We start from the raw sequence: 26,710 nt of genomic DNA, 5'->3' as shown, positions 1-26,710 counted from the left end.
AAAATCATGGTCTAGGGTTACATCCAGTATGGGTGTGTGTGAGAGATCTTCAGGGTGGAAGGCAACATAAATAATCTGAAATATCAACAAATTTTAGCTGCCTCTTACATTCCTAACCATAAAAAGGGACAAATTCAGCAGCAGGATGGTGCGCCATCGCATACTTCAATCTCTACCGCAAAGTTCCTCAAGGCAAAGAAGATCAAGATCCTCCAGTACTAGCCAGCCCAGTCACCAGATATGAACATCATTGAGCATGATCGGGGGTAGGATGAAAGAGGAAGCATGGAAGACGAAACCCAAGTATGTTGATGAACTCTGGGAGGCATGCAAGAATACTTTCTTTGATGTTTCTGATGACTTCATCAATGCTTTCTTTGATGTTCCTGATTACTTCATCAATAAACTGTATGAATCCTTGCCGAAGCCCATGGAAGTTATACAAAATATTAAATTTGGATCTTACAGCACCACTACTCAATTCGCTTATGTTTTGTCACATATTTTTGTATTTGAAGTACTTTTTGTTCAATTTTCACACTACTTTCTGTTAGCGACAAAACTTTTTTCTTGCCAAAATTTGACCTTTTTATATGTTCATTAAATGCTAAATCTTTTTTCAGTGAAACAAATATATTTTTGTACATTCAACATCATTTGGGAGGGGCTTAGCTTTCATATGAGCCATTTCTGAAACCAATTGAATAATTAAAAGTCAGGTTATTAGCAATTGTTTCTACAAAATGGATAAGCAACAACTTTTGTCAGGGACTGTAGATTGGAATCAAGTTGTTTTTTCCGCTGTGGGAAGGGAAAGAACCACATTCATGCAGATATACTCCTGGGGCACTTCAAGTCCGATTTGTATATTCCATGGGCGCATCGCTTCACCACTTTGGAGTTCCGCAGTTTGTGGATCCTTTTTGTCTTCTTCCGTAAAGTTTTATGGCAGTTGGCGATCGCAAAACCACCAAATCAGAGTAGACAAAGGGGTATCAGAGAGTTTGTCGGCTCACGCTCCTAAACAACAGTCTCCGGGTCATATGATTGGTCAGTGGCCGTTTAGGAGTCGGGAGTTTGAGAAAGCTAAATTGTGCCAGGATAATTTCTACTGTATTTATTAAAAAATTGAGTATTTGTAGTGTCCATTTTCCTTCTAAAACAATCCCACAGACACAACTACTGTATATCATTCATTGGTAAGAAAAAATTTCCATGCTGTTAAGAAAAACAATGCATCAATAACTGGTTTCATACAGCCATGTTTAATATTTAGCTCTGGTCACAGGATCACTGTTGAATGGGAAAGGTCACATGTAACATTGACATACTAAATCCATTCACTTGACTTCTCTGAATGGCCTTCAAGCACAAGTTGTGCAGTCAATACGCACATGGGAGTGTTGCTTGAAACTCTCAGCAGTATAAAAGTTACATCATTATTATGCTACCACTCCAGTATTTTTTGGGATCAAGGTATTTCTCATTAAATGAATAATTCTGTGCATCCTACAGCCATTTTATTTAGAAATAATACACGTAAACAGCAAACATATACACATTCAAATAAAGCTGAAAAAGCCATTCCTGTTCAATTGCATAGCCCCGATCAGAGATTAGCTCAAGCTAGTCTGTGCTTTCGGCACATGGTCACACCATCTGAAAAATTGTTCTATTTATATCGGGATTAGGAGTGAGAACACATGTAAAACCAGAAGCACATTGGCCTTTGACCACTGTTTATAAAGGTCCCGGAGTGAAAAGAAAACATGGACATTTTGCCTTTGAATAAATCTTCTTATGTGAATATATATATTAACTGGGTTTACTAGTTGACTAAGATTTTTTTTTTTTTATAAAATGATGATGCTTGTAACAAGGTAGCATGAATAAATCTTAGGCTCTAAACAAACAAGTGCAATACTGGCAAGGGAGTGAGTATTTTTAAATCTTTTGACAAGGGAATGCTCAGACCTTTGCTGTCATTCGTCTTTTAACTGTGATTAAGCCTTTATAGGGCAAGTGACGATTTTTGGTAAGCTAAAAAACCTCAAAAAACAAAAAAACTTAAACCCCATAAAGACCTAGCATTTACATCAGTGAACGTCAGTTTGGGTCATGTAGCCTACAATATTAACATTTATTTGACTCACAATATATGTCTACATATGTGACGCTACATCTAAATTAATATTATGAATCATTTTATTTTAAATAGATAAAACTATATAAAGAAATACACTAAAATTGTGTGTGTGTGTGTGTGCATATATATATATATATGCATTTCATAAATTTTCATACTAAAGTGACTCATTGCCAACGACTGACATCCAATTTATTTAAACAGAGGACTATTTGTGAATGATCGCTGCCATCCCTCCAAGACGATATGGATTGGGACATCTACTGCTGTAAATGGCAGCCAATGAGTGCCCTATAAAGGCTTAAGCCAAACATTTGTACACGTCGTGCTTATTTAACTTTTCTAAAACAAAAAAAAGGAGGGCCAAAAATACAAATGTGGTTCTACTGGTGGCATGCGTGATGATGAAGCAGACGTTCCTTCCCCTAGCTACAATTTTATTGCTTCAGTTTGCTTTCGATGAAATCCTGAATTTTGTTGACTCTCTCCTCCTGCTGATCCAAGAGATTCATGATGACACCCATCGGAGTCTTCTTCATCCCGACGCCTTCCAACTGGTTCTCCATTTTGTTCTTGATGTTGCGCAGTCTCAGCGAGGCATGGATCAGGATTACTAAAAACCAATCATGGGAAATAACATACTTTTTATAGAACCCCAAAAAAGTCAAAATTAAAATTGAATAAAAACATTTTTAAGTACGGATAGTCCCTGGGTTACGAACGAGTTCCATTCCTACTCCGGTGACGTGGCCCGAATTTCTGCGTAAGTCGGAATTAACCCTTTAAAGCAGGGGTCCCCATCTGCCGGGCCGCGGACCGGTACCGGTCCCTGGAGCATTTGTGACCAGGCCGCAAAGAAAAAAATAATTTAATAACGACCGCATTCTGGCCGAATTAACCCTGTGCCAATGCTTAACACACCAATATCTCTGTCTACTCTAGATATAATACTACGGGATAGATTAAAATGTTGTCATAGAAGTACATTGATTGGACTGCTAGCAGTACATCTTGTTTGTGTATATAATATATCTATGTGCGCTTGTCCTCGATAATAGCGTATTACTAGGCCGCGGCGCAGCACATTTGTTCCCGGAAATAATTAGCCCCCAGACGAGCGAAGATAACAGGAAAACAGACGTCTTTGGAAATATTTTTACAGCGAAAATGATATTTTTACGGCGAAAAGGACACCTGGCGAGCCTACAACCTCGAAGACCCACGAACTGCGAAGGAGTGGATTCGTGACCCGTTTGTGAATAAACCGAGTGATTCGAGCATGTCTGAGCAACAGGAAAATCAACTTGTAGAGATCGCAAATGATGGCGACCTTATTAAACGTACATTTGAGACAACAACTCTACTGAGGTTCTGGATTAAAGTCATTCTGGAATATCCTGACATCGCAACAAGAGCGTTGAAAACCTTGCTACAATTTCCAACATCGTATCTTTGTGAAGCGGGCTTCTTAATTAATGTTTAACGACAAGGCGAGGTCGTTAATGGTGAGCGCAGTGTTCAGCTGTTGTGTGAAGCTTACATGGCAGGATGAATCTGAGGAGAACTTTTCTACAAGTCCTTTCATGATCAAACGTAAGTTGATATTCCTTTCTTTCTAGAAAATTTGTAGTGTTTACTTTGGAATCGCTGCATTTGCGCATTTTGTGGCTATGTTTAACGTTACGCGCATGCGCAGAACCGCATCGTTGCATTTTTTGATGGGTTGCAAAATTTGTCAGAACACCGGTCCGTGAAAAAAAGACCCAAATAACACCGGTCCGTGGTGCAAAACAGGTTGGGGACCCCTGCTTTAAAGTACCCCTAAATGTCCCCTAAATCCTAAAATAACTATCCAAAACCATATATTATATGTCATATTAATAAAGTAAAGTACAAAATAAGATACTGTGAGGTATGTAGTGTTAAATGCAGTTATATTCAATAACTATTCGGAGTTACTTGCGAGTCAGTCGCCTTGGTGAGAGAAAAGGGCACTGTGGAAGAGTAGGGAGGCAAGAGAGGGGGGGATATTATGGGCGCTGAGGTCGCTAGCATCTCCTCTCTCAACGCGAACCCGCTGTCCAAACAAAAACAAACAAAGAACGGAACGGGACTCGCAAGAGGCATTGGCGCCAAGGGAAAAGCAACAGCAGCAGCATGAGAACAAGGAAGTGGGACCTTCCAGGCACAGTTTTCGTGACTTAATTTTTTTTTTTTTTTTTTAAATGACTGGAGACAGAACAGCGGACGAGACACCGGCATCGTGAAGTCAAAATCACGTAAGTTGAGTACGTCGTAACCCAGGGACTGACTGTAAATACAATTTTGATACCTAACAGATAAATGGTGTAATATGGCCTTTAAATTGAAAAAAGTAATATTATGAAAAATATTTTACAAGATAAAAAGCAAATTTTCAAAATGTTTTTTTCATATTGTTGTTTTTCAGCACAATGAGATTTTTCAAGACAAAAAGCCTTTTCCACAAAGTTTTTTTTTTTTTTTTTTTAAATTTCATAATGTCTTCTTTCACAAAGACCTTTTTATTTTATAATGTCGTTTTCCAGCACAATGAAGGAGAAGGGTCTGACTGCAGCCTAGAGCCAAGAGACAGTTGCTACAAACCATGCCTCATACAAATCACGCCTGCTGTTGGTACAGTGCCGCGAAGAATTAGTTTATTATGTGAAGTTCAAAGGATTTTTGGGACAATAGGCCTTAGCCCAATTCCCCACCTTAAACTTACCTAGACACAGGGGTTTTACGGACACAAGGGCGTGTGTAACATTACTCGATTGCAACCTTTACTATGTTTGGAAGTCAGTTGTTAAAATTGCTTCAGCATTGACATGTAAAAGTGTGAAAAAGGTATCAGCATTTAACCCTTTAACACCTAAGCCCATTTTGGCCGAATTTGCATGCATTTGATGTCGCCTTTATATTTCAAAGAAAAAAATGTTTACAATGGCCAAGTTGGGTCCCTTTTTGCAGGACACCTTGAACTTCATGTCCAAACTGTTGTTTTCTTCACTGACCAATTATAATCCACATGTTGGACCCAAAAAGACAAAAAAATCCCAAAATCTTTTTTCTAAATTTGTAATGTTGACGTCCCATTGACAACCAAAAATGCTCGACCAACCGTTTTGAAGCTTGATAATATTTATGGCGGAAATCTATGGGGTTATATTGCTGACACTATTCTGAGCGAGCAATAATGGAAATTGAGCAAAAATAACCCAGATTTCGAGCACAAAAAACTATATTGAGCGAGCAGTTAAAGATTTTAAGCGAGCAATCGTAGATTTTGAGCACAGAAAATAATATTGAGCAAAAGAAATCTACTCTGTGCCGCTCAATTCCCCCCTCCTGCTCTCGTTACGTATCTCGACTCCGCTCAATTCCCCCGTCCTGCTCTCGCTCCGTATCTCAACTCGTCTGCTCACCGGTTTCTTTTCTCTGCGCGCTCGCCGCGCTGACTTGTAGGGATGGACGGATCGATACCAAAATATCGATATTTCGATCCAGTGTATTAAATTTTAGGTATCGATCCCTAAGCAAAAATATCGATATCTGGAATTAATATATTATATTTTCTTTGTCAATTTTTGAATGTATTTTTGTGGAAACATTTTGTACTAATTTTCCCTTTCGCATTCTACACGCACGTAATCAGTGCACACACATAAGCAGTGCACCGGCGTGAGCTCCCGCCCCCATTCACGTCCCTATCCTGTGTCCAACGGCATGCTTTTCCTCCGCCCCCTCACGCCTAATTTCTTACTTAACCTTTTTATTATTTCTTATTCATTTATTATTATTTCTTGTGAATTTATTTTTCATAATTTTATTTTTTCATGAAATGTTTGTCCATATATTTTTATGTTACAAACAATTAAATGCTTGATTTCTTATGTTTTGTTGCTACTTATTTTTATGTTGTTAAAGGTCTGTTTCAATTATTTCAAGATCTGTATTTTTTAAATTTATTTATTTTTATTTATTTATTTTCTTTCAAAATCTGAAAATTGTGTTGGTAAAATAAAATTCAAAAACGGAAAGTGACTATTGATTATTGGATTTGTTTTTAGTGATCTACCATTTGAGGGCGGTAACATGCTACTATTAATTTGTTATTTAATTAGATCAAAAATATTTTAGGTAGATTAAAATTTGATCAAATACAACGTGTAGCAGGGAAATGTTCTGCGCATATGAATTTAAGGGTCATGGTTAAAGAGTGAGACTGATTAATCAGAGTTTGTTGTTGATGGATTGGTTTGTGAGTTTGAGGGAAACTGCTTTGCTCGTTATTAAAAGCAGCAGTTTTCCTTTGCAAAGCATATTTGACACAAAGAGACAAAATAGTTTTTGAGTGCTTAATGTAGTTGTACATTAGATATCATCAGAATGGCTGAGAAAAGCCTATATATATATTAGGGCTGTCAAACGATTAAAATTTTTAATCGAGTTAATTAAGGCTCAAAAATTAATTAATCGTAATTAATCGCAATTCAAACCATCTATATAATATGCCATATTTTTCTGTAAATTATTGTTGGAATGGAAATATAAGACACAAGATGGATATATATATTCAACATGCGGTACATAAGGACTGAATTTGTTTATTATAACAATAAATCAACAAGATGGCATTAACATTATTAACATTCTGTTAAAGTGATCCATGGATAGAAAGACTTGTAGTTCTTAAAAAAAAATGTTTGTACAAGTTATAGAAATTTTATATTAAAACCCCTCATAATGTTTTCGTTTTAATAAAATTTGTAAAAATTTCAATCAAAAAATAAACTAGTAGGCCGCCATTTTTGATGTCAATAATTACTTACACTATAAAATCAGTCGCACCCAAGCGCCAGCAGAGGGCAGCAAAACGCCGCAAAACAATTAACAAGTGGGGCTTTCACTCTACTGTCATTTAAATCTCTCTGAGCTGGACAAGTGCGTTAATTGCATCAAATATTTTAACGTGATTAATTTAAAAAATTAATTAACGCCCGTTAACGCGATAATTAATGAATAAGAAATAATAAAAAGGTTAAGTAAGAAATTAGGCGTGAGGGGGCGGAGGAAAAGCATGCCGTTGGACACAGGATAGGGACGTGAATGGGGGCGGGAGCTCACACCGGTGCACTGCTTATGTGCGTGCACTGATTACGTGCGTGTAGAATGCGAAAGGGAAAATTAGTACAAAAAGTTTCCACAAAAATACACTCAAAAATTGACAAAGAAAATATAATATATTAATTCCAGATATCGATATTTTTGCTTAGGGATCGATACCTAAAATTTAATACACTGGATCGAAATATCGATATTTTGGTATCGATCCGTCCATCCCTACAAGTCAGCGCGGCGAGCGCGGCGAGCGCGCAGAGAAAAGAAACCGGCGAGCGCGCAGAAAAAAGAAACCGGCGAGCAGACGAGTTGAGATACGGAGCGAGAGCAGGACGGGGGAATTGAGCGGAGTCGAGATACGTAACGAGAGCAGGAGGGAGGAATTGAGCGGCACAGAGTAGATTTCTTTTGCTCAATATTATTTTCTGTGCTCAAAATCTACGATTGCTCGCTTAAAATCTTTAACTGCTCGCTCAATATAGTTTTTTGTGCTCGAAATCTGGGTTATTTTTGCTCAATTTCCATTATTGCTCGCTCAGAATAGTGTCAGCAATATAACCCCATAGAAATCACTCACTTGAAGTTCCGCTCTGAGACCATCAATTTGGCCAACTTTCAAAACTGTCCGAAATGCATGTGTGATACATCATTGGAAAGCTTAAAATCTCAATTTTCTGGGGGAATAAAAATTTTGAACAGGAGGGCATTTAAAAAAAAAAGTTTTTTAAACAGCAGAACCCCATCTGGAGGCGAGAGCACGCGAGAGCTGAATTACAGACGCCATGACTTTAACGAGATATTACCGAGTGCTTACCTTGTTTTGATCCAAAAACTCCATGTAGCATGTATCACTGAGTGTCAAGACACAGCTCTGAATGGCCACAGCTGGATTTTTGGGGGATTTTATGGGTGAAACATGGTAATTTAACAGGGGTCGCGATGCAGAAATCGCAGACGTCAAGGAGTGGTCGAGAGTTTCTTTTTCATATATTTACCCTTTTAAACTTTTTTTTTCTCAATTTTTTTTTGTTTGAGTCGATGATTTATCATCTAAAATATCGGAGAAAATGCGACAGTAACAAAAAAAATACAATTAAGCGATAGTTATGAGGTAGATATCCGTAACTTTTTTACAGACGCCATTTTTTTCACTGTGACATAATTTGTTTAAAAGTTTAAAATATGCGGGTGAATAATTTTTTAAAGTTGTTTTTTTTTTTCAACGAAATATGAGACATCAATTAATGATTATAAGCTAAAAACGACAGACATTTTGAATAATAAATATAATTAATTACCTTTGTTTTACGGCTGGGTTGAAACAAAAGCGGTTGCGCGACGTCTGTAAACGGGGGTTTTCAGGGTAAAACGGACAAATTAAAAATAGTTCGGGGGCTTCATGCACCATGAATCTGCCATGGCAGCATATAGACATGTTCTGTCAATCACAACAGTTGTTTTGGCTTCAAATACACAGTGCAAAATATTGAGAAAAAAATTATATATATCATCTAACACAAAAAGGGTTTGGAGGCTATCTCTTTGTGAAGTTAGGTGTTGTACCCATCACCTTATCAAAAGTATATACGCACATGCAATCAAGCTTCTCGAACACACATCTACATAAAAATGGAAAAGATTATAGTGAAGAAAAAGATATATATATAACATATAATAAGATATATATAACATTGAAAAAAAGTATTTTAAAAAATATTGACAAGTAGTTCAGTTCAATTCAAATTTTTCAGGCATACGACCCAATAAAGGTTTTTTTTTGGGTTTTTTTGCGCACTCAATAAAGCTTCTTGAACAGGTCACGGAGCTGCGTCACACACAACGTCACACAGCCTACTTTTTCGCCGTTTGCGCGATGCTGTCACTTCTGCTCGCCGAGACGCCGACTCATCCAAAGAAAACAACGACAAATACGGCTCATCTTGTTCCTTGAGTTAATGAAATAATGCATTAGCTTGCGCTAAATGTAGTTTTGGATTCATTCTGCACGTTTCAAAGTCGCTCGCTCAAACCACCCGGCCGTTGCTTGCTTCGGACGCCTCCCTTTCATTAGTTGGCGCCTCGCTCGGAAATTTATTAAAAATGATCACATTCGGTTCGTCCTTCTTGACATCACAACGGCTCTTGGGATATGTAGTCTTTTGAGCTGCTTTCGGTTTTGAAAAAGGACAGGAAATGATGGAAATATAGAGATACATGGTCCATGCAGCGTTTTAATGCATATTTATGAGTGCAATAAAACTATAAAACTCAAATGACATCATCTCCCGTTTTTCTTGGTCGATTGACTTCAAATAAAAACTGGTGTGGACATCAACTTCTGCACTTTTAAATGAGACCAACAAGCACGTAGGTGACGTAATTACAGCGTGACGAACCTTCAAAGACGATATGCGTAAACGCGTCGCTGCCGACACGTTCGGTGATAAAGGGTTAAAGATAGAGTCAAGTCAAGATTTTGGCAATTTAGGTGTATTTTAGGTAAAAAGTTACTCACCTTAGGTTCGCTACAACAGAGCCTGCCTGAGAAGTCTACTACTTAAAGATGGCGGCCGTTTACTAACACTGCCGAGTTTGTCATTTTGCATCTAGCTCTATAAACGTGATATCTATGAGACCACATGATGCTACCACCATAGCATCATGTGGGCGTAGTTTGTAGCACCGAAGCATCATGTGGGCGTAGTTTGTAGGGACGTGGTTTGTACAAGGCGTAGTTTGTAGAGGTGATCGCTTGACTCTGGGCTGCAGTAAGGTATTATTGCGATGAAGTGTGTGCTGTCAATCAAATACTTAAGGCGAAGTCAGTTAAGTGATTGGCTGAATCGTGGAGTCTCGTTAGCTGCATTAGCATTTGGTAGCGTCACTTTCAGAGATGTTGAGAACCTGTTGGATAGTAATGAAAGGCTTTTTCCTCAGCCTGAACGAGGATTTCAGCAGCTTTCTGAAAGTTTACTTAACAGTTCATCGACGCTACCAAATCCTAACAACCAAACTCCACGATCCAGCCAATCGCTTAACTGACTCATTGACAATTCATTGTGCTGAAAAACGACATTATGAAATAAAAAGGCCATTGGGGAAAGAGACATTATGGAAAAAATACCTTGTGAAAAACGCTTATACCGTATTGGCTTGAATATAAGAGGTTGTTTTTTTTTTTTTTTTTTTTGCATTGAAATAAGACTGAAAAAGAGGGGGTCGTCTTATATTCGCGGTCTAGACGTTATACCCATTCACGACTCTAGATGGCGCCAGATATCATTGAAGCGATGTTCTGTCATGACAGATCTCAGCTACTCTCAAGTTTAATCAGTTTGCATTATTTTATTGCAGTGTTTTTCCTTATTCAGATTTGTTTCAAGACTACACTTACTGTTAGACTTGACTTTGATGGTTAATGCAGTTATTGCAATTTTGTTGTTTTATCACAATAGATTGGTTTATTTACACTTCCAAAACCAGAAGCCATTCATTTAGGAATGTGATCGCACTTTAGTTTGCATAGTTAAATGTTCAGATATTAATATTTGAATGAGGCAAAATAACATGCTTTTTCTCTCAAATATATTGGTATAATCATTTGTTTCCAATGTACAGTAATTATTTTCTGTATAAAAATTTGGTGATCAAAAAGTCTTTTTTTCAAACATGATTCTTGAAAAAGAGGGGGTCGTCTTATAATCAGTGCAGTCTTATATTCAGGCCAATACGGAATTTAATATATATAATATAACCCTGTTTTACAATGTAAAGGCCATATTACAAAACAAATTAAAGAGCTTTTTGTTTTTTTCTGTTAAACACAAAATCGATACAGTATTTAAAATAAAGACCATATTGACAGGTTTCATTTTTTTTTAATTAAAAATGAAATAATATATTTCTAAAAAAAATTTTTTTAACTTTTTTTTTATTTATTTAAAAAAACCTTTATAGAAGAATATTTGCTTTAATTTTATGTCAACAATGTCTCCCAAAAAATGAATCCACTCTCAAAATAATTAATCGTGGCAGAAATAACAGCCCTGCGAGAGAAACAGTAACTACGAGATGGCCCACGACGACGATGAGTTGGACGCCCCTACTTTATACCATAAGATATTTCTTGCTGTAATTAAAAAGTGACACATGGAGAGACATAGACATGCAGGTGTTAGGCAGATGGCAAAGCCGTGACATCAGTCGGTAAATGCGGCTGTGTCTACATCAAGAAACCATAGTGATGTGTCAACACAGGCAGGCCGCCTGGGACGTGGTCAGCCTGCCTTCAGTGGCACGTTAAGGCTCCGACGTGCGTTGTAAAATCAAATACGGTGAGAGAATAAAAGCAAACGTGAAAGTCGTTGCAAGAGAGAATATATGCCAACACCGGTAAATGTTCTGTACTAATTGAGCAGTGAGTCAGAATTTGGAAACTTGTTCAGCTGATGAAAAACCTCAGTCATGCTTCCTTGTGTGAGTCAGAGAGCTTGAAAGAAAAAAACAAATAAGCCAGAGAGTATATTGGAAAAAACAAACAAACATGCTGGATGTTGAAATTTAGAGGAACTTTTTGGAGGCAGTATTTAAAGCAGTAGTAAAGAATTACTCGTCTTAATTTGGCTCCCCTTACAGTTTTTCCGATATGCTTTTACTTTTTTCTTCACCCTTTCAAGGTCACTACAGTCGATATCTACTGTATTTTTCGGACTACAAGTCGCTCCTGGGTATAAGTCGATCCAGCCATAAAATGCCCAACGAAGAGAAAAAAAACATATACAAGTCGCACCGGAGTATAAGTCGAATTTTTGGGGGAAATTTACTTGATAAAATCCAACATATAGAACAGACATGTCATCTTGAAAGGCCATTTAATATAAAAATACAATAGAGAACAACATGCTAAATAAATGTACAGTGTACAGTGTATGAACAACGAAATGTGAATATACTGTCCTACGTTACGGCTCGGTCCTGGCTATACAGCGAACTCCCAAAAGACAATGCTGGACGTCCGTATAGTTTGCTGAATCAATTTGGTCCTCGATAGAAAACAGGTTCGCATCAACGTAAATAAATGATAATTAGGTACTATTAGTAATAAGTAACAGGTTAGCATGCGTTCGCTATCATTAGCACATCGTTCAAACAACCACACAACTGGCTCTAAGTGTCCGATCGCGGGTGGAAAACACACAACAACAACAGAAAAGATGATACATGCAGGCATTGCTTCTGTAGAGATGATTTAAAAGCATATACAATGAAAGTAGGTTCGCAGCCGTCTATTCTCTCTCGCTAACCCGCCCACTCACTCACTTACTCACTCAGAGCTACGTAGCTGTCCGTCTTCTTCTGGCGTGTGAGCACTCTTCTTCACGTAAACAAGTGCGAGTGCGCCCTCACGTGGGCGTGAAAGCGCCACAAATTAAATGCATCCATTTCAGGATAAAAAAGTCAATAATACAATTGAACATACACTGCCAAAGGCAGAACGCGAATGTGGCCATAGCTATAAAGAGTTATTCAGATAACTATAGCATAAGAACATGCTAACAACTTTACAAAACTATCAGTGTCACTGCAAAACACCAAAATAACATGTGAAATTATATCATAATGTGTTAATAATTCCACACATAAGTCGTTCCTGAGTATAAGTCGCACCCCCAGCCAAAATATGGAAAAAAAACGCGACTTATAGTCCGAAAAATACGGTACTAGTATTCAAAAGCATTATGCAAGCTTTGCACTTCAATTATTCATTAAAAGACACTAATATTTCAGTAAACATTAAAGAAATGCTTTTGGGAAATAATTCGAACACGATCTTTAATGGTTAAGCCGAGATTTTTTCTATTTTGAAAGACAATTTACAACAACGACAAGTTATTGTTTTGATTCTGTTTATAACAGAAGTCTAGCCAACTCTCCCATCAACATCAGCCAATTACGAGGTCAGTTCTTTGTCTTCATCCGGGTTGCAACAGCTCCGTAAGCCACGTAAACGAAGGTTGCAACCACGTTCAGTCAGAACTAATGATATCACGTACCAATAGAGCAAAACAAAAATTTCGTTCCGAATGTCAAATGAGTCATGACGTATTCACAAACAAAACAAGGATATGCATTGGAGAACAATAGAGACAACGGATAAAGAGGGAAACCATTGACGACAGATGCCAAAGTTGCACGATTTTTCCTCAAAAATTGATGTACAGTGATCCCCTCACCACTTCGTCGCTCAACTTTCACGCCTTTAGTGCATTGCGGATTTAAAAAAAAAAAAAAAAACACTTCTAGTATGTATGTACACTTACATACACGTGTATCATATATGAGAGAGAGAATGAAGGTAAGCCTGTCGCAATATGCAATAATTCCATTTATCGCGCGGTATATAAAAATGAAGACGGTAATTTTCCTGCTGCGATTTATCGCCTCGCGTGCACGTGCGCGCACACGTGCGTTTGTCACGTGCGTGCATGCGCTCGTGAAGCACGCGGTTGCCGCACACTTGCTGATGTGTGGCAGAAGTGCTTGACAGCGCTGTTTAAAGTTCAGCTTCCTTGTGCCACTCTGTTTTATCAACTTCTGGGTATGTTCGTCTTATACATTTGAGTTTGAGTGACCGTCATTTAATGGATGGAGGCAGGGCCGACTGCACTGTCGGCGCACAGCAATGAGCGAGCGGAATGAGGAAGAGGACGAACCAGTCTGCAAAATGTTTCTAGAGGTTGTGTCAACAAAGATGACCAACAGAATAAATCTACATGATCATTTGAAACACTATCATCCTCTCCAGTTTTCACTGCTTAGTATGGAAACTGCATCGTAACAAGCAGAGCCTCCTCCTCGCGTTAATTGACAATTAGAGGTATTCGCTTGATGTGAGAAATAAAGACGACACCGCGCAAAATAGCGTTCCCTCGCGGAAAGTGAAGTCAGCTACATTGCTGAAGAAGTGAGACCGTTTTACCTCTGTTTAATGATATTTGATACCTTTGGGAGACAAATTTTTGGTTACTGCTACTTAGTCTATTTTTCCTCTGTTGTTGAAGTGCAATTACAGTGACAGCAACTTTATACCTATGTGCCTAAATGCTTGTTATTAAGTGGAATTTTATCTTTTCTTGAAAAAAGACATTTTATTCATTATGTGTTTCTGTGCGGTATTAATATTGTTGTCTTTTACTTGAAAGAGGCATGGTCTATTGTTTTTAGTTGTGATTTCTTAAAAGGTATTTTTTAATTTAAAAGTAAACATTTATTATTTATTTAAATGGGTGTAATTGATCTATTAATATATACTGTATTCTCTGTATTCTATATTCTGTTATTGTAAATCAGTTAAAAGGGGACGGGACTTGATAAGCATATGCTTCTCTCGTCAGCCCTAGTCTTTTCTTCGTTTTTTTGTCGGGTTACTCATATCACATCTTGCAACTGTCAATGATACAGATGATGATGACAATAAATAAATAAACGCTTATTTTTTTTTTTTTTTCGGGGGGGGGGGGGGGGGGGGGCACCGCAATAATATCGCATATCGCAATAATTTATGAGATAATTTATCGCCCACTAAAATTTGTTATCGCGACAGGCCTAAATGAAGGTACAGTAGAACAGGGCGGTAAACCGAAAATTTACCGTTGCCGAAATTCTTAAAGATGACCGACGTAATTTTGACCATGTCGGTAAATTCGCTAATTTAATAAAACAACAAAAAATAGTCTTTTCATCCCGCTTTGACTCTGTGTTGTTCGGCTATGTTCATTCCCCTTTAAGAAAGCAGACAGTGTGCTTACGTATGGAGTCACGTGGTTTTCAGGAAGCGAAACAAACAGAAACCCAGTAGGCTAACGTTAGTGGCTAATGTTACAAGTAAACGGGATGGAGTCGGGCTTAAGTTAGTTTCGCCAAACTTTCACCCGACATTACGTAAACTCCTGGCGGGTTCCAGACGGGCTTTCACCCGCTGTCCTCCCTGGTTCTCACGATATCAGGAGAGGATGCTTTCAGTGCTTTCTTCTGGTAGCCAAGCCACAGGCTAACGCTAGCAGCTAACAGCGGCTACAAATGAACGTTATGGAGTCGGATAGCGGCTCTAACCTTTTATTTTTTAATTTTAATGAGTGGACTGGGCACGGACTTCATGTAGCAATCATTATGTCGCGTTATTTGGCATCTCTGTGTGATTTCTCTGAAAGCTTATATGATGGTCTAAGCCAGGGGTGGGCAAACTATTCCACAAAGGGCCGCAGTGGGTGCGGGTTTTTGTTGCAACCCATTAAGACGACACATTTTCACCAATCAGCTGTTTTAGAAGTGCAATCAGTTGATTGCAGTCAGGTGCCTCTCATTTCTGCTGAAACCTCATTGGTTATACTATCTCTGCTGGGTCAGTTGGAACAAAGACCAGGACCCACTGCGGCCCTCGAGGACCGGTTTGCCCACCCCTGGTCTAAGCACTCAGCATAAAGTATAATCCAACAGTGAAGCCTATATATAAATATGACAGTTTAATGGCCACAGCTATTTTCCTGTATGTGTTTGCTTTATTCTGCCATCATAAAACCTTAAATGTTTCATTGGCATCAGAGCAATACAGCTTTAATCTGATTGTGTCTGTGTGGGGGGTGCATGTATTAAAAAATGTTTCGGGAAAAAAAAAAAAAAAAAAAAACTGAAACCTTGACGTAAACACTTGTGTTGAATAATTATGTCACAGCAGCCATTACCAATAAGTTGTCTGAAGTGTACTGTTAAAGGTGCAAGTCATTTGTGTTAGAATGAGATGTTTGCACAGTCATATTGATTTTTATAATGTACATTTGTCAAGTCATACAAAATTCTTATTGTTTACAAGATTTTTTTTAATACTTAATGTTTAGACTGCATGTGCAATTGTTGAATTGAAAGCTGGTAAATAAATTTAACGAGAAACGGTTAATTTGTATTCCACGCATTGATTCAAATTTTCAAATTATATAACAGTCCGCTTGGGCGAATTTATCGTCATTTATCGTTATCGAGGTAAATCTGCTCAATTTATCGTGATATGTACTTAAGGCCATATCGCCCAGCCCTAATGTACAGTACGTATTATTTATAGATTTTATGTATCATATTATTAATATTGCATTTATATATTTCATACTATTCTTTAATGTGCTAATGATAACATATGCATTTATAGGATTTTATCTACACCAGGGTTTCTACAGGTATCAGCTAGAGCTGTCCCGACTAGTCGACGTCATCGATGACTTAAATGCATCGACGGGCAAAACATACCGTCGACGGGTAACGACGGGTTAAAAAAAAAAAAAAAATCACATGTGGATAAAGTTTAGAATTGCGGGCGCTGGCGATGCAAGCGGTTGTTACTGGCACCCCCAAGGGGGCCGCTGTTATTTCAATGTGACCGGCATTGTCAGATTGACCAAAGAGGAAGAAAATGGGCGAGCGAGAGAGAGGGAGCGAGATCGGTGAGTGGGGAAAGTGCGCGGATAGCGCGAAGTTGGCATCCCCCACGTTTTTGTTTTGGTCAATAAAAGTATTCATAAAGAGCCATCCGACGCCTCTCAGTGTTTTTATGCACGCCGCCGCCTTCCTGGGAAGGAAATCGGACGAACCAATGACAACGAGCCAAGTGAATTGCAGGTTCACTCCTCACGACGACGACGAGGAGTTGAAAACACCGGCAATTGCCAAAAAGGGCAGAATTGGTAACACGTGAAAGCGGCATAAAGCCAAAAAAGCGGACCAGAATAGCCAGAGCCTGGAATTATTTCTAGGAAAATATGGAGGGTGCCACTGTGTGTACTCTTTGCGAAACTGAGCTCGCATACCACGGTGGGAAGTCGGCTATGAATGAACACTTGAAACGCCGTCACCCAAGTGTAATTTTTGAAGACAACAAGAAACAACAAGCAAGCGGATTGTAAGTCCATACAACTTTCTCATGACTTTTTTAAAATGGAAGTTACCTTTATGTGCGTCATATCAACGTGCATTTTTATTTAATAAAATAATTAATATATATATAAATATATATATAATTATATAATTTTTACAGCGGCTCCTTGTACTATACCTTTGTTTTCATATAAGGTAAACCTACATTTTGAATATGAACAAAGTTGACATGCTTGTGATACGATAGTTTTGCCTGTGGTTCTTTACGCTTGCACATTTTGGTCGGAAAAATGAATGGAGGAATAAAATAGTCTTTGTGGATGCTATCAATGCATTACAAAATGAAATATTATTCAGCACAAGAATGAAAATGTCAACATAAAGACTTACACAGCAGAGGGAAGGTGATGCCAAAGATGAAGACCATGACGCCGCCAAACAGTGACAGCAGTAAGTAACTGGTGATCATGACGCCGATGACAAACAGAGTAGGGTTCTTCCTCTTGAAATTCTTGATGGTGACTTGATTCTCCCCGGCCCACACGGAACCCATGAATACCAAAGTCACGACTGTTCCTCCCAAAAACATGCCAATTGGGTTCAGGAATCTGCAAAACGGACAATGGCATTTTAACCGTGTGGGTCAGTGTTTCTTGTCGAAAATAGCAGCAACAGTGACTTATTATGAATACTAAAGGTGGGAACCTCTGGGTAGCTCATGTTACGGGTTACGATACGACAATTATCGATACACGGTTCAGGAAATCATTCTAGAATATTCTACAAGTAGAGTGGCGTCCTAATGGTTTTGAAAGTGTAGTTAGGCCTGTCACTATAACAAATTTTAGCAATAATTTATCTCATAAATTTTTGCGATATGCGATATTATTGCGCCCCCCAATTTTTTAAAAAACAATTTACAATAACACAGTGAGAATACAGTATATATTAATAGATCAAGTACACCCATTTAAACGCGATAAATATTTACTCTTTAATTCAAAAATACTTTTTAAGAAATCACAACTAAAAACAATAGACCATGTAAAATAAAAGTACTTAACCATGTTAAGCAAAAGACAACAATATTAATACCGCACAGAAACACAGAATAAATAAAATGTGTTGTTCAAGAAAAAAAAAAATGCACTTAATAACTTAAGCATTTAGGCAAATGAAAATTTTTCCTCTTATAGCTTCTGCAATGGTGTTCAATAGGGACGCAACGATACAGTTAAGTAACGGTTCGGTAGGATTTTCGATACGGGGGACACGATTTTCGATCCGATTCAATACATTTAATACTCTGAAAAAAAAAAAAAAAAACATTTTTGTTCAGTTTTTTTTTTTTGCTAAAGAGCAAAGATTAAATTGCCATCATATAAACATGCATTTTAGTGCATAATATTTATGTGCTTACTTCTTACTGATCTGAAAAAAAATTGTATAAAAGTGCTGAGAACAATCTTTACTGTTTGTAAAGTGAGGCGGGGCACACTGTTGATTGCTGCAGCTCTCTTAGCAGCTTAATTTACCATCTAAGCAAAACATCCTATTTGTGGTCTGAATCCATCTGTGTCACGTACTGAATTAACAATATTTGCCACATTATCTATAGTCACTGGTATGGATTGATTTGGCCTTCTTAACTTCCATTCCGTCATGACAGTTTAGAATTCATCGATGTAGTATATGGACTACGTGTCCCATAATCACTCTGGGCTCACGTAGCCAATGGCATGGGACGTAGTACATCTAGTTTTCTATTTCATGATATCTAGTGTGTGCGCGCATTAAAAAAAAGTTAGCAAACACCGCTGAAGTCACGTCTGCTCATTACTGTACAACACCAGCATATGACAATCGACTTTCATAAACAGGACGAGTTTGAAGCACAGCGCTCTTAATTTCATTCAGCTGTTCGTTGTCAAAGCGAGGTTGTTCGTAGCAGCGAAGTCAGTAACAATGTTTTGGCGGACTTCGTTGTAAATATCCGGCGTTGTGCCGAAAAATACCCCCCCCCCCCGCGTGAAATGTCACCCCTGACGGGAGCGCCCACACGTCAACAACACTAGCGCGCCGGGATGGTCCGCAGTCAATCCAAAGCACTGACGCGGCAGGTATAGGTTGAACAATAGAATATAATGGGAACGATTGGCTCCGGCGCCATTTTTTGCCGCACCTGGAACGAAGATGCATTTTGCGCAGTTGGTAACAAGGAATTCAAATTTTTAACAGCACGTCTGCCGCACGCACGTGCACGCGAGGCGATAAATTGCAGCGGAAAAATTACCGCCTTCATTTTTATTTATCGTGCGATAAATGGAATTATTGCATATTGCGAAAGGCGTAAGTGTAGTTTAATTGAGTTGGCTGGATACACTGCCCTCTAGTGGCAACGGTGAATGACAACTCATTTACCATGGCCGAATCAAGCTGCTCCCTGTTAAGAACAGAATAAGGTAAATTTTTGTTTGAGTTTTTTTTCTGCATTCGTAATTTAGTTCAAAAGTATATTTTGCATTTTTCTGTGGAAATATCTGTTTGAACGATTAGATAAAACACTGTGGGGGGGGGTAAAAAAAGCGCATAGCATTTAAGCTAGTGGACGTTTGCTAACAAGTTAGGAAATTGTTCTTTTGTTGTACTTAGATCCTCATTCATTATTTTCATACCGTTTCAGACTAGATCAGGCATTTTAATTTTATTTTTTAATGCATTTATTGCTCTTGTGAAATGAAAGTGCAATTCTGCATCGTTTGAAAAAACACTCAGGAATTTTATTTTGTATTTGCATTTAATGCTCTTTTGACAGTGCAATCTTAGCCTTGTGCGAAGCCTCTTTTTTGAATGCCCATTTTTAATTACGAACAGTTTCAATGCTTTTAGTAATCAATTGCGGATCACTGCATCGCATTGCCATGTTTCTTTGGTTAAATGAACTGGATATCTAGCGCTCTAACCTGTTGGTTCCTTTTTTTTTTTTTTTTTTTTTTTTTTTTTTTTTTTTTTTTTTTTAAACAGAGACACCTTTTATAAAATGATATATCGATCCTTAGTGGGAGCATATCAACAACCTTTTGGGCCACAAAGTATCGCGATAGATCTCCTTTTTTGATATATTGTCACACATCTAATCTGTACTGATGAGAGCTTTTTAAAATTTAAAACTTTAATAAGGATTTGCGGTAGAGAAGCCCACATGTGACCCGCCATGTTTTTAGAAAACTAAAAAAAACAGTAAAAGTCCAAATGTTAAGTTGACTGAAAATTTAAACTAGGACTATTAGTTGTTACAAGCCATCCATTGCAGCACTTAAAAGTAGTCTTTCAAAGAAGCACAGTCTTGAAAGAGTGGTGGAAACCCGGTATTGTATTCATATCTAACAGTTTAAACTCCCATTTCATTGTCATGGCAGTTTTTTTTTTTTTGTCCAATCAGATTTTGGCATCTAAACGTTCCAATATGAACGTTACCTTTCAAGGACATTCAGACTTTTTGGTGACCAATGAAAAATTGTTCTGATGACTGATCATTTTTCAAAATCAAAGAACACAGCCAGCAAGAATCTTCAGGGTGACGTCAGCATTTCTGCGTCCTCTGATTGGCTCAGAGCTACTACTGTAGAGTAAGATTCCCTTACAGTAGTCTCAGTCCATCTGAACTTGCCTTCACAATAGCAACAATACAGAAATTAGTGCAAAACTGGTCAGTCTGGAGTGTATATCTTAAATAAGGGATGCAGTCATTTTACTTTGCAAAATAAGAATTGGGCTTGCTTACTCCATTAATATTAATATTTTGCAAACAACACTAATGCAATGCTTTTAATGACTAACATACGACCCAAATCTATTTCTATATACAAGTCATGAAGAATTTATGGTGGTTGGTATGAAATCCATGACAAACACGACACCTATTTTCGACGCACACGTTCGCGTGACTGTGCGACACAGCTAATGCCAGCATGTAAACATATCAAATCAGCTAGTTAGCTAGCTACTAGTGCCGTATTATGATATAACCACTGAAGTCATGCTGGGTGTGAGTTACAGATACTTGAAGTGGTACTAACCCAACAATGAGAAAAACCACAACAGCCGCGGCGAAGTAGTTCGTCTGGTAGTACATTAAATTGCTGATAACTCTGTTGTTCCATTTTGCCACATCACCGAACTCCGGCTTGGCGAATCGTTCCGTTCCGGGGTAAAAATCATCCCACGGTCTGAGAGGTGCGAGCTCCATTTTGGCTTCCATGACGTCAACGTGAAGTAGGAAAACGCTCAAAACACATCACAGTAACCGCTACGTTGATGGTGTGTGACAGTCCACAGATGACTGCTTTTCACCAAGAAGCAGTCGAACGAGATCTTCTTCTTCTTCTTTTTGTTTATTGGCAGTTTACCCCTCGGTGCCGTGGGGCATTACCGCCACCTACTGGACCGACGGTTTAGCACGAGATCTGGCAGTTACAGACTGAAAGTAATCCCTCCTGACAACCAGTGAAACACACCCAGAGTGTAGATAAAACCCGAGCCAAAAAATTGGATAAATGACATAGTAACAACCGAATTAAATACTAATGAATTACCCTCTTCCTATATCCTGTCCAACAACCCTGTGTCCCTGAGAAACTTTATTAGCCCTTTTTGAATATTGGCCCTTTTCATCTGCAGAACATTTCCCATCCCAAATGTCTCTTCTGCCTGGTGCAGCACCATTCTGAACCGATCCCTCTGCTCTCCATACTTCCCGCATACCATTAGAATGTGTTCAACCGTTTCACGCTCCCCACAGTGTTTACATTTCCCATCTTTGTGTTTTCCTATCCTATGCAACGAATCATTTAGCCCTGTGTGTCCTATCCTCATTCGACTCAACACCACCTCCTTCCTTCTGCTTCTCCCCAATCTCCTTCCCACACCCACCTGTGACTGTATTGAGAAAAAATGTCTCCCCGTTTCTTGTGCTTCCCAATACTCTTGCCACCTCTTTTGTATGTAGCCCCCAATAATGGATTTCCCTTCCGCTCTACTCAGGACGCCCTGCCTTTCTATCCCCAGTGCTCTCAGCGATTGCTTGGCCAGGATGTCCACTACCTCATTTCCCTCAATCCCCACGTGCGCCGGGACCCACACAAACTCCACCCTGAGCCCACCTTTCTGTGCTTCATACATTAGCCTGTGCAATTCAAATACTAAGTCAAGTCTACTGGACTTCATGGTTAAAATACTCGTGAGCGCCGACCAACTGTCCGAAGCAATCACTGCCAATTTTATCCCATTTGTTTGAACCCAACCAAGTGCCATTATAATTGCTGTTACTTCCACTGCATAAACAGACAAGTGATCTGTACACCTCGTTTTAATGTCCACATTGTAACTCGGCACATGTACCGCCGCCCCAGTACGTCCAGTTTCCGGATCCTTCGACCCGTCCGTAAATACCAGAACGCTTTGCCCATACCTCTGTCCCAGATACTCCTCAGCCACCATACCCTGGTTTCCCCTCTCCCGGATCACTTCCTTAATCCCAAAATTTACCACCGGCATTGTGAATAGCCAGGGCGCAACACTGGATACTGGTACTGTTTTGCCGAACTCCAACTGGCTAAGCCCTGCCAGTTCTGCCACTGCATTCCCCACCCCGCTGAAGGTCATCTTCTGTTGATTTGTGTCCTCCCACCTGTCCATCAACACTTTCTTTACTGGATGTGTGTCTCCATGGCCCCTTACACTCACCCAATACGCAAGCATAATTTTCAATCTTCTAAGTCTCAACGGGAGCTCCCCCAATTCCACCTGTACTGCTGCGACTGGTGACGTTCTGAAAGCTCCACTGCATATTCTCAGACCGTGCGCTTGTTGCACCTCCAGCTTTCTGAGGTGGGAGTTCGCTGCCGAGGCATAAGCCATACACCCATAATCAATTGAAGACCTCATGATCGCCCGATATATATTGAGTAAGGCAGCTCTCGCTGCTCCCCAATCCCTCCCTGACAGGCACCTCAATATGTTATTGACCTTTTTACATTTTTCCACCAATCCATCTATATGCTGTGCCCATGTAAGCTTTTCATCAAACCACATCCCTAAAAACCTCACGCTTTTTACCTGTTCAATTACTCGTCCATACAATTTTAACTCCACCTCCCTATGTCTCCCATAGAAGCATATTGCCTGCGTCTTCACAATCGAGAACCTAAAGCCCCACCTGTCCGCCCACTCCTCAACCCTATTAATAGCCATTTGCATCTTCTTTTGAAGAAAGTCGCCATTTCGCCCTCTCACCCACAACACCCCATCATCGGCATACAATGCCCTCCCTACTCCTGGTCCAACATCATCAAATATATCATTAATCATAATATTAAATAAGGTTGGACTACAGACACTCCCTTGGGGAGTCCCATTGTCCACCTGGTACACCCCAGACAAGTCTGCACCTACCCGCACTTCTATTTTTCTATTCAACATAAAACTCAATATCCAATTATACAATCTCCCCTTCACCCCCAATCTAGTCAATTTAATAAGAAGCCCCTCTATCCACAACATATCATATGCTTTTTCAATATCGAATAATACAGCTATCACCATTTCCTTATTTACTCGGGCCCTACTAATCTCGGATTCCAGACATATTATATTATCCATCGTTCCTCTCCCTTTTCGGAACCCACTTTGACACTGAGTTAAACAGTTGTCCCACTCCAGAGCGTGATTCAACCTATGCACCACCATTCTCTCCATAGTTTTCCCCAATTGGGAGGTCAGCGCTATAGGCCTGTAATTTTCCGGCCTCGTCGAATCCTTCCCTGGTTTTAGAATTGGAATCACCACTGCCTCCTTCCACTGCACTGGCACCTCACCCGTTTCCCAGATTCTGTTAAAAAGTTTTAGGACCACTCCCAACCCTTGTTCACTCATATGTGCCAACATACTATAACACACCGCATCCTTCCCCGGTGCTGTGTATTTGCGCTTCACGTTCGCTAATGTTTTCTTCAATTCATATAAGCCGAATGGCACATCGAAGTCCCCGCCTGTCACCGGCCTCCTATTTTTAGTTCCCGGATACCGACTGAGAGTCTCCTCCCTACTCGCTTTGGCTCCATGTGTCAAATTCCCCATGCTGTGAATCCCAACAAACGTCTTAGCCAGCAATTCTGCCCTTTCAGCTCCCACCACTGCTTTGTCCCCCTCATGTAGAACTGTTGAAACGGTGCCCCCTTTAAGTCCATTCATACGCCGTATCATGCCCCACACATCCGACAACTGAGTTTCCCTACCAATTTTATCACAATAACCTCCCCAAAATGCACGTTTTGCCGACCTTATGCGCCTTCGTACCACTGCTTGTTTCTGCTTATACTGACATAATGTCCCCATTGTGTGGTGCCGTTTGAGGAGCCTGAACGCTCTGTTCCTTTCCCTAATTGCTTGCCTACACTCATCATTCCACCACGGAACCCTCTTATTGTAAGTACTCCCACGTGACCTAGGGATGGTATCCTGCGCCGCCTGCACTATGGCCCCCACCACTGCTTCATTAAATACCCCCGTGTTTTCCATCCTTTCTTCTGAAATTTCTCCACACCTGTCATCACTCTTAAGCCTGAACCCATCCCAGTCCGCCTTGGCGAAGTTCCATTTCATTGTTCGTACCTCACCAATCCCACACGGGTCAGTTCCTATCTTGCAAATAACTGGGTAGTGATCACTCCCCACAGTTGTCCCTTTGAGTACTCCCCATTCACAAAATCCAGCCAATTCGGCTGATACAAGTGTCAAATCCAGTGTACTTTCAGTGTTCGATGCACTATTATATCTAGTCCCACCACCATCATTTACGCACACCAGATTATTTTCCTCCAAATAGTCTTCTAATGCTGCCCCATTCGTGTCCGTATGTTTGCCACCCCACAACGTGCTATGTGCATTAAAGTCACCACACCATACCACTCTTCCCCCCTTCTGTCCCCTCACCATATCAAGATCCCCCTTATCTATTCTATTGCCCGGATTGTAATAATTTATTATATCCACGACACCCAGCCCAGTCCACAGCTTTATTCTAATCGACTCAAACCCCGCACCCTTTTCCTCTACCTTATAGTTTAAACCCCTTTTAATAAAGGTCGCCACCCCGCCCCCTCTCCTATCCCCCCTATCGTTCCTCACTGTTTCATATCCACCTATTCTGAAATCCCACTGCGGCTTTAACCACGTTTCCTGGATGCAAAAAACATGTGGTTCCACCCTCAATTCCGCCACAAACCTCTTCATCTCCTGGCCATTGGCTATAAGGCTTCGAGCATTCCATTGCATCAAAACTAAGCACATGACGGCCCACCATTCCACACTTGTGAGCTCAGAGTCTCCCCCGCCAGTTTTTCCGTTACAACTTCCCAACGTAGATCCTTAATATTCAGATATTTCTCAGCCGCTTTAACAATAATCTTGATTTTCTCAGTTTTGCTACTTGTCTGCGCAGTACAATTTATCGCCTCAACCATAAACAAAACGAAGTCCCTCTTACTCACTATTAGAGAGTCTTCATTCATTTTGACACCGCCCACGCACGCTCCATTATCCCCTAACGCCGCTATGTCAGTACCGTCCAGTCGCCTTGTCCCCACTTTCTTTGCCGCATCAGCGTACGAGATCCCCTGCGTAACCCGCATCCTTTGTATCTCCGCTGCTCTCTGACTAACCTCACAGCCCCTATACGCTGAGGCATGCTCCCCACCACAATTACAGCACTTCAGTCGAGCCTTATCCCCACACTTCCCATACTCATGCTCCCCCGCACACCTTCCGCACCTGAGCTTCACCTTACACACTGCCGCAATATGACCAAACCTTTGACACTTATAGCACCGCAGTGGAGGAGGAACAAATGGTCGCACTTCATAACTAAAATACCCCAAGAACACTTTAGTAGGCAGCGATCCCCCCTCAAACTTAAGCATAACCGATAAACTGTCAACTTTATTCCCATTCCTATTAGCCTTCAATCGGACGACCTCTGCCACCTCAGCCCCCTTCACATTTTCTTTAATCTGGTCCACAGTCACACTCGTAGGGATTCCAGTAATCACTCCCCTGTTCAGGCGTCTCTCATCCGGCAATGAACAAATCACCTCTTTCCCGTCAATTCTAGTCAGCCGCAGTGTCTTCCCCTGTTGCACTCCGTTCTGGCACAATATTAACAGCGATCCATTCCGCAGTTGTTTTACCGACTTCGATTCCCCTATAGCCCTATGGATTGCTTTAGACAGTTTAATCGGGTTCCACTCACCAAACGACGCTCCTTCCTGCGCCAGCTTCACAAATACCTTGTATTCGTCGCTTTGTCTTTCTCGATCACCGCGTTCACCGTCACTACTCGACTCCAAACACTCCAATTCCCTTCTCCTCGTCTCCTTTTCCGATTTCTTGCGCTTTTTCCGGTTTAACTGCCGTTCACCCACCTTACTCCACCCGGCATTTTCC

At 39.9% G+C, this 26,710-nt stretch overlaps 1 protein-coding gene across 1 annotated transcript; it reads right to left on the bottom strand.

Moving 5' to 3' along the window:
• Positions 1 to 741: 741 nt before the first annotated feature.
• LOC130912093 (PRA1 family protein 3-like) lies at positions 742 to 22,043 on the bottom strand. The gene is made up of 3 exons (XM_057829897.1): positions 21,289 to 22,043; positions 17,600 to 17,817; positions 742 to 2,759 (listed from the first exon to the last, which is right to left on the bottom strand). Exons 1-3 carry the CDS (start codon positions 21,468 to 21,470, stop codon positions 2,584 to 2,586), a joined length of 576 nt encoding a protein of 191 aa, XP_057685880.1. The 5' UTR covers positions 21,471 to 22,043; the 3' UTR covers positions 742 to 2,583.
• Between the last annotated feature and the right edge of the window lie 4,667 nt (positions 22,044 to 26,710).

The sequence above is a fragment of the Corythoichthys intestinalis genome, chromosome 2, assembly GCF_030265065.1.
Source record: "Corythoichthys intestinalis isolate RoL2023-P3 chromosome 2, ASM3026506v1, whole genome shotgun sequence".
Classification (NCBI taxonomy): domain Eukaryota; kingdom Metazoa; phylum Chordata; class Actinopteri; order Syngnathiformes; family Syngnathidae; genus Corythoichthys; species Corythoichthys intestinalis.
The sequence above is the reverse complement of the archived record's forward strand: the minus strand, read 5'-3'. Positions and strand labels throughout refer to the sequence as shown.